This window comes from Guillardia theta (assembly GCF_000315625.1).
Source record: "Guillardia theta CCMP2712 unplaced genomic scaffold GUITHscaffold_278, whole genome shotgun sequence".
Taxonomy (NCBI): Eukaryota; class Cryptophyceae; order Pyrenomonadales; family Geminigeraceae; genus Guillardia; species Guillardia theta.
In genome coordinates this window covers 28326-36928 of record NW_005434398.1, presented here as the reverse complement: position 1 = coordinate 36928, position 8603 = coordinate 28326, and the positions used below count along the sequence as shown (strand labels likewise).

Below are 8603 nucleotides of genomic sequence, written 5' to 3'. Positions count from 1 at the left end.
TTTTCTGGTATTCTCTATATGTGTAGCAGTGCGGATGTCGTGTGGAAGATTTCAATCCTTTTCATCCATGTTGTTACCGCCGCCCTTTGGATGGCTACGACATGCAGCGAATTGTTCAAGCTTATCCTGTTCGAAGTATGGACAGCTACACGATGGCATTCCTACAAGGCTTGAATCCAACACCTTATCGTCGTGTCAACTACGATGAAGCTACCTGGAGGGGACTTGAACATTTTGCATTGCTGGAAGGCTTCATGGAGAAAACTTCTGATAAGCCTGATGTTGCTTCTTTCTTGTACTACGTTGCAAACGGATATCTTTTTTCGCCATCGTCTGTTGTTGGAAGTACTCTGCAAGGCTACTTCAATTGCGCGAGTCGGTTGGCACACTTGAGTGCAGAATATGAAAAACTCAAAAGTGAGCATCAGCGCATGAAAGATGCAATTCCCAACATTGACAAGGTTCTAAATTTGACATTTGAGGACATTTGGAAAGCAAATTTCCCTCAGGAGATATGCCCGGCAAATCTGGAAGACATTTCCAATGATTCTGCAGACAAAAAGCTAAGAATTCTCAAGGACATTCTTGCTGAAATAACTCCCACCTCCAATTTGCTCTCTGGAGGTCTGCAACGCATGACAGGCTTGAATGGAAGTGGCAAAGCTTTCGGCCATCTCAGTGATCTACGTCAAAGTTCCGATTCACTGTTTCACCTGGAGTCGTTTATGAATGGTTTTGCACAATCTGCATCTTTTCATTTGAAAAAGCATGCCAAGACCAACAAGAGGATAAAGAAAGCGTTGCAAAAAATGTACAACTCTGTTTGTGCGAGAATAGACGAGCTTTCTCTTATGACTTTGCAAAATGGACTGACTCACAAGGCGTTGGACGATCTTCACAAAATGATGAAGGAAAGTGGGCTTCAAGTTATGCACAGTCCTACGGAAATCAGCAGGACGAAGGCCAAGCAAAAAAGATTAGTAGAAGAAAAGGTTGATGGAATAGTCGAGCTTCCTGGGGGCCATGGAGCAAATCTTATCAAAGTGACGGAACTGTTTTTCATGAAGCTTGTGCAGTCGACACCAGAATTGATGTCGGTCAAAGGATTGAAGTTGTCCACCTGCTTCGATAGCGTCCGACTAGGCTGTTCAGCTCAGTCAGGAACAGAGCATACAGACTTTGCAATGAATTTGATTGGAGTCTGGGATGATGCCGTGCAGTTTGCAGACTGTTTTTTCGATCAAGAAACAAGATTAAATTCTCCTGCATCGTATGTCACATTTTTACTGATCTATTTGCAAGATTCAATTGAAAATATCAAGGCAAATCTTTGGGATGAATATGGACTTGACTTGAAGGCATTCTTAGGCGAACTGATCTGTGCGGATGGAAGGAAGATAGCTGCTGGGCTGCATTTTTACAGGGACGACAATGGAAATTTGACGTGCATCGATGGTCGCAAACGGTCCATGAGTGACCCTGCTGCTCATCCTGAGCTCATCATTCCCCTCTCAATTGAATTTCGTGGCGACCTCAAGGGCTTGTGGCATCTTGTCGGCATGAAAGGTAATTGCTGATAGCATGGTTGCCTCAGTGTCCTTTCTAAACGTCATTTTCGCATAGGTGCCAAGGGAGATCAATGCTGCTTGTACTGCCATGTAAAATCAGCTGAGCGTCATCTCATCTTCGATATCGCGGAGGTTCCTGAGGACATCACTGTCGATGATTTCTGCAAGGAAAGAGCGATTCCAGCAGATGTGTTCTGGTTGGTTCACGAAGTGCTAACCAATGGAGGGCAATGCAGTATCGTACATCAATGCATGTTCGGTGGAAAATGTTTGAGCAAGGCAGACGTGTCTAAGCTGAATGTGTCAAAAAGGAGCAAGACACTGAAACGTGGGCAGAAGGTGGTCGTACTGAAGCAGGATCACGGAATGGAAAGAGAACATGAGGTTTTGAAAGAACATGGACTTGATTGCAAAAGCCTTGTCATTTGTGTTCTCCATCTCAAATTGCGGATTGTATACTGTGTCCTCAAGTGTGTATACAAAACAGCTCAACGAAAGCACCGAACTAAACAAGCTCAAAGCATTTTACACAAGTCTGGAATCAAGTATAAGTTGGAAGAAAGCAATGGGAAGCTTCCTAACTTGACAGGCAAACAGTGCGACGATTTGTTGAACCGAGCTATGGGACCCCTACTCGACCTCCTTTATGATGATGTTGATGAGCGAAATAGATACACTGAGATCTACAAAGAGTTGTCATCCGTACTTTCGACATTGTCATGTACGCATGTTTCCCATCTTACCGATGAAGACATTGGTACATTAGCGACGAGGATCAATTCATTCGTTATCAGATACGTCGTAGAATGCGGCGATAAGGAACTCTTCAGTGCTGTGTATTTTCACTTTTTATCTGCCGGACATGTCGCAGAATTATTCCACTATCATCTTTCAGAACGAAACGTTACTTTGGGTGCTCTGAGCATGTCAAGTTTGGAACTAAGGCACAGAATTTGCGGACGACCTGCTTGGAGAAAAGGATTGATGGAAGGCAATGCAGCAGCAGGTAGAAAACGATCTCATGAAAACATGACCGAGGATCATGTAGATACAGCGACTCTGCAGCAAATGTCTAGGAATATGAGCAATTTTTTTGCATTCAGAAATTTGCTAACGTCAGGATTAGGAACGATTGTAAATTTGTACTACTCTTAGTTGCCCATGATTTATAACACTCTCTGTTGCCTCTTTTTCTTGTCTCGCCAATCAACCCATTGGATCTTGCCCATCATGCCACCAATGCTACCGACTGTTTCAAAACCCACGGACATATTCCCCCGTTTGTACGACAAATACATCGGTCCGCCCACAAACATTTGTGTCAGATTTTCTTGAAGCTTCGGTGTCGACTTGAAAGGGATATCTAACACTTCTCTGAAAGCTTTATCTTGAACGATGTTCTCTGCAAATATCCATGTGAATTGTGATTTGTTCCTCTTCGCCTTGACATGTTTGAAAAGACGAGGTGGAATTAAACGAAGCAAACTCCTCATTGAAATATTCTTGCAAGTAAAGTCAAGATCTTGTGTGCCTGCTTTCTTGAATGTACGACTCCTGGCTGTGAGCCATAGCTGCATGCTGTTCTTAATCTCTTCGATGTCTGAGACTGTCTTGAGGTAACCGGATGGTGTGAGCACTGAAGCTTCGATGCTGGAAGATACTATCTTCTTAATTGTTTGTTCAGGGTCTTGCAATTTGAAGTACGAAATCTCACAATAGGGCTTTCGACGATTGTAGTTGTCTTCATTGAAGAAAATGTACCCTACAACATCGATAATCCTTGATTGCGGTGCTTGAGACGACATAGAATCAAGAAGGAATGGATACTGAATAGTTAGCACATCCTGAATCAGGTCCAGGTCCACTTCTTCCGTGTACACTGATTGGAAGCATGTTCTCGCATTCATCGACCTCACAATCTGCCTCATGGACTTGTTTTGTAAGCCATGCTTTGAAATATTTGCATCAACTTTGTCCAAAAGTCATACAACATGTTGTATGACATTCTTGTCATACAACATGAAAATCTGTTGTATGACATTCTTGTCATACAACATGAAAATCTCCACCCTGCAATCGGAAACCAAACGTTTGATTATACCGTACCTTGTGGTTCTTGCAGGATCATCTTCATGATAGCGGATTCCACAACCAGGAGTTAAAAGAACCCGTAAGCCCAGGGTGCTATTTGTCCATCGAGCTTCAATCGAACTCTGAGGTTGAGATAGGAGGGAACTTTGAATCTCCAAGATCAGGGGTTCATGCAAAATGGAAGGTGGTACATCTTGAAAGTCAATGTTTTCAATGGAGGACATTCTATCTCCATTTCTTCTGGTCTCGATGCCTCTCAACGCAGCTGATCGTTGGCGCGACATGTGCCCGTCAACAGCGCCAAGGCCCGTCAACACCGCCGTGAATAATTTATGCCTGTTTTGCCAAACCCATTGCGTCTGATTACAAAATGTAACGATCTGATTTGACATATCCCAAATATTTGGGAGCACTTTGAAATTTGCCAGGGGGTGTATGTTCTGCTTATCCCAACAAAACAATGCATTGGCAGAAAACAGACGAAGAACGATCTGCGCAGTTGGAGGTCAATCGAAGAAGAAAACGGGAGAGGAGGGAACGGGAAACAGAGGAAGAACGATCTGCGCGGTTAGCAAGCCAACGAAGGAGACAATCGGAGAGGAGGGCCCGCGAAACAGAGGAAGAACGATCTGCGCGGTTAGCAAGCCAACGAATGAGAGAATCGGAGAGGAGGGCCCGCGAAACAGAGGAAGAACGATCTGCGCGGTTAGCAAGCCAACGAATGAGAGAATCGGAGAGGAGGGCCCGCGAAACAGAGGAAGAACGATCTGCGCAGTTAGCAAGCCAACGAAGGAGACAATCGGAGAGGAGGCAGAGGGCCCGCGAAACAGAGGAAGAACGATCGGCAAGTATGGAAACTCTGCGAAACCGCAAGCGCAGAAGTCGGAGTGCTGATAACATTGTGTATCAAGAGGCTGCACACAAGAAAATTTCAATACGAGAAGAGCTGATGATCTACCCAGTGGACATGCGGTTTCTCAATGAAGTAGAAAAGCAGTTTGATTTAACAAGAATGGTTGGCTCGGGGACTTTCGGGGAGGTCTATGAGGCCTACGACAGGTTAAATGATCGCCGAGTAGCAATCAAACGATTATTACCATTTCAAACTATGGATGCGCATAAGAAGGAAGCAAACTTTATATCAAGCTTGCATGGAAAATCCAACATTGTACAGCGTGTGCAAAGTCCGCCACTGGCGCCCAATGGGATAATCATTGTCGAGGAGCAGCAGGCTTTGATTTTTGAATACTTCGAACATGACAGTCCCTCAGATTACGTCAAAGATTTGACCATCAAAGAGATTACCCACTACATGAAGAATTTGTTTGTAGCAATGAGGTCTGTACATGCCCTCGGGATCATACATCGAGACGTGAAATTGAATAACTTCCTCTACGACAGAAGGAACAAGAAGTACTTGCTTGTGGACTTTGGGCTGGCAGAGAAGAAAATGCAGAAGACTGCTCTGGGAATTTCCACAGGACAAACGCCTTCACCAGGCCGCAGAACAACGTCAGGGTCAATGAGCAAGTATTTCCCTGCCACGAAGAGCAACGGCTACATCTTGCCCTCTGAGAACCTGGCGCAGCAGATTGCAAAGAGGCGAAGGTTGGGCGTCAGAAGGACGAACGCATCGGAGACCGTGAGGAACTCAGGGGTCAAACTGAAACGGCTTCCAGTCAACCGCGGGGGAACCCGGGGGTACCGCGCGCCCGAAGTGCTCATGGGCAGCCACCACCAGACGACAGCAGTGGACGTCTGGAGCGCTGGGGTGATACTGCTTACCCTGCTGTGCCGGCAGACACACTGCTTCCAGTGGTTCCGGCATGACAATGACAACTTGGCGGTCATGGAGATCTACGGGTACGCCCGTTGTGTAAGCCTTGAAGTAAGTGCGCTGGTCTGACTGTATGGTCTGAACAGCTTGCGCATGTACATCAAGAGCATGGACGCTGAGTTCCAGCACAACTATGGGTATACGGGTCAGTACAGGGATAAGATCAGAGATGTCATCGAAGATTTCAAGCTCGACGTTGAAGTAAAATTGTTGTCGTTGTTGCTGCTGTTGTTGTATCATGAGGATGAGGATGAGGATGAGGATGAGGATGAGGATGAGGATGAGGATGAGGGTGATATGGTGGCGGGACTCTTAAGCTGGGGATGCTAACTTCATGTCATTCAGTTCGGACCATTGGAACAGTATCTGAGCTATGCCCGCGGTTTGGAGCAAACATGGCGGACCTTATCAAGCGCCCTGAGCGAGGATGCGGGATGCAAGGGCTGGCTGGAGGTGGAGGAGAAACATGCGATCTGGGACTTCCTCAACCGCTGCCTCGACATCGATCCCCGCACGAGGATGACTGCAGAGGAGGCTCTGAAGCATCCCTTCCTCGCTAGTGGTCTTGAGTAAACCGTCTCTCCTCTGGCATCTCCCAGTCTCTCGCGATCAGCATATCATCGCAGTGACCTCCCAGGCTTCTCTTTCCCTTCCAACCCCTACTCTCCCATCTCCTTCCCACCTCCCCTGTCCCCTCCTCTCTCCTCCCTCTCAGTGCCTCACAAACTCCAATGACATGTTATAATCGCCATCCCACTGGCTGTTGAGAGCATTTCACAAGACTCAAACTGTTGTGGAATGCATTGGGAGAAGCCTCAAAAAATGCAATCATGGCAAAGCACCAGCAAGTCTCTTGAAATATGTTTCATATACAACCGACGAAGCATTCTGGTACAGGAAGCTAGGCCGTCATCGCAATAAGGAGAATCGCATTTCCTTTATGTCTTCGAAGGTTGCCTCTCTGATCGATTCCTTTCATGTTTCCCTTCTGAAAGTGTGAAAACAGCTGATCAGGGCTTTGGCACATCAGAATTGAGGTGTTTCAGTGCAAGTATGACAAGGAAAGTCACACAATTATTGGATAGCGTGAGCATGCAAATTTGAATGCATACCTTACACTATTACAAGTCAATGCACAGTTACAACTATGCTCACAATGCTTCAAAGCATATTTGCATTTACACGCAACTCAACGAACTGAGATTCAAATATTTCCTTTCCACAAAATTCTTATTGCAACATGATATGCATCATCCTCAAAACACTCTGCTTAAAGGAAATGCAGTCGTTTTCCCACATGATACATTCAAATCTGGTCAAATTTGGCATCAAAAGATGTTCTTGTCATCACATTGATGTATGTATCTCACAACATGGTGCCCACAGGGCGCGATCTGCTTGAACGTGAGTCTCCCAAACTAACACAGTGTACAACATTGGTACATTCTGTACAACGTTTAAAAATTCCAGAAATGGCACGGTGCTGGCAGGATCCCACAATTTGAAATGGCGTGGTTTGACAGAAGTAAAACATTTCAAGGAAAATTTTCACTTTGAAATCCAAAACCTATTCATTAAGAAAAATCCAGGTAGAAAAAGACCCCGCCGAGACGGAATAAAATCCAGTTGAGAACCCAATGGAATGCGGCCAATCTCCGGACACTCCGCCTCCTGGCGGGCCTCCAGGGGGTCTGAGGCGGGGCTGAAGGCTGCAGTCGGTCTACTGACGGGCCCGGCCGGCAGGATCCGTCGAGAAACAGGGGGGTCAAGGGAGGTTTTCTTCCCCCTGGGAGAAATGTCCTATGGGTTTTTGGATCTGCGATATAAAAAAGTCTTGTCTCGGTCACGTGATGTGTCACGTGACCGGTCAGGTGAGCCTGTCAGCCGGGTCACGGCCCCTGTCAGCCGGCTGACATGTCACGGGCCTGCTGACACGGTCCGCTGACCGGTCACGGCCGCCCGGAGAGATCAGGCCCCCGGCCAATCTCCGGACACTCCGCCTCCTGGCGGGCCTCCAGGGGGTCTGAGGCGGGGCTGAAGGCTGCAGTCGGTCTACTGACGGGCCCGGCCGGCAGGATCCGTCGAGAAACAGGGGGGTCAAGGGAGGTTTTCTTCCCCCTGGGAGAAATGTCCTATGGGTTTTTGGATCTGCGATATAAAAAAGTCTTGTCTCGGTCACGTGATGTGTCACGTGACCGGTCAGGTGAGCCTGTCAGCCGGGTCACGGCCCCTGTCAGCCGGCTGACATGTCACGGGCCTGCTGACACGGTCCGCTGACCGGTCACGGCCGCCCGGAGAGATCAGGCCCCCGGCCAATCTCCGGACACTTAGCCTCCTGGCGGGCCTCCAGGGGGTCTGAGGCGGGGCTGAAGGCTGCAGTCGGTCTACTGACGGGCCCGGCCGGCAGGATCCGTCGAGAAACAGGGGGGTCAAGGGAGGTTTTCTTCCCCCTGGGAGAAATGTCCTATGGGTTTTTGGATCTGCGATATAAAAAAGTCTTGTCTCGGTCACGTGATGTGTCACGTGACCGGTCAGTGAGCCTGTCAGCCGGGTCACGGCCCCTGTCAGCCGGCTGACATGTCACGGGCCTGCTGACACGGTCCGCTGACCGGTCACGGCCGCCCGGAGAGATCAGGCCCCCGGCCAATCTCCGGACACTTAGCCTCCTGGCGGGCCTCCAGGGGGTCTGAGGCGGGGCTGAAGGCTGCAGTCGGTCTACTGACGGGCCCGGCCGGCAGGATCCGTCGAGAAACAGGGGGGTCAAGGGAGGTTTTCTTCCCCCTGGGAGAAATGTCCTATGGGTTTTTGGATCTGCGATATAAAAAAGTCTTGTCTCGGTCACGTGATGTGTCACGTGACCGGTCAGGTGAGCCTGTCAGCCGGGTCACGGCCCCTGTCAGCCGGCTGACATGTCACGGGCCTGCTGACACGGTCCGCTGACCGGTCACGGCCGCCCGGAGAGATCAGGCCCCCGGCCATGAAGGAGTCTAGGAGCCACTCCGTAGGTATTTCATAGATTATGTGTAAGACAAATGGCCGTGCCGGAGCCGGTCCATGTCCACTCTCCTGCAGTAAGGCCTGATGATATGGTAGAGGTCGCTGGGAGT

At 48.4% G+C, this 8603-nt stretch overlaps 3 protein-coding genes across 3 annotated transcripts; 2 read left to right on the top strand and 1 right to left on the bottom strand.

Annotated features, from left to right (window-relative positions):
* Nucleotides 1–101: 101 nt before the first annotated feature.
* Nucleotides 102–2723, top strand: GUITHDRAFT_149100 (hypothetical protein; the record flags this gene model as incomplete). The annotated part of the gene is made up of 3 exons (XM_005818676.1): nucleotides 102–1566; nucleotides 1624–2574; nucleotides 2689–2723. 3 exons carry the CDS (start codon nucleotides 102–104, stop codon nucleotides 2721–2723), a joined length of 2451 nt encoding a protein of 816 aa, XP_005818733.1.
* An 11-nt stretch (nucleotides 2724–2734) lies between these two features.
* GUITHDRAFT_122067 (hypothetical protein) lies at nucleotides 2735–3475 on the bottom strand (the record flags this gene model as incomplete). Its single annotated transcript, XM_005818675.1, has 1 exon — nucleotides 2735–3475. The coding sequence occupies one exon, from the start codon at nucleotides 3473–3475 to the stop codon at nucleotides 2735–2737; it is 741 nt and encodes a 246-aa protein (XP_005818732.1).
* Nucleotides 3476–4626: 1151 nt separating this feature from the next.
* GUITHDRAFT_82828 (hypothetical protein) lies at nucleotides 4627–5565 on the top strand (the record flags this gene model as incomplete). The annotated part of the gene is made up of 1 exon (XM_005818674.1): nucleotides 4627–5565. The coding sequence occupies one exon, from the start codon at nucleotides 4627–4629 to the stop codon at nucleotides 5563–5565; it is 939 nt and encodes a 312-aa protein (XP_005818731.1).
* Nucleotides 5566–8603: the final 3038 nt, after the last annotated feature.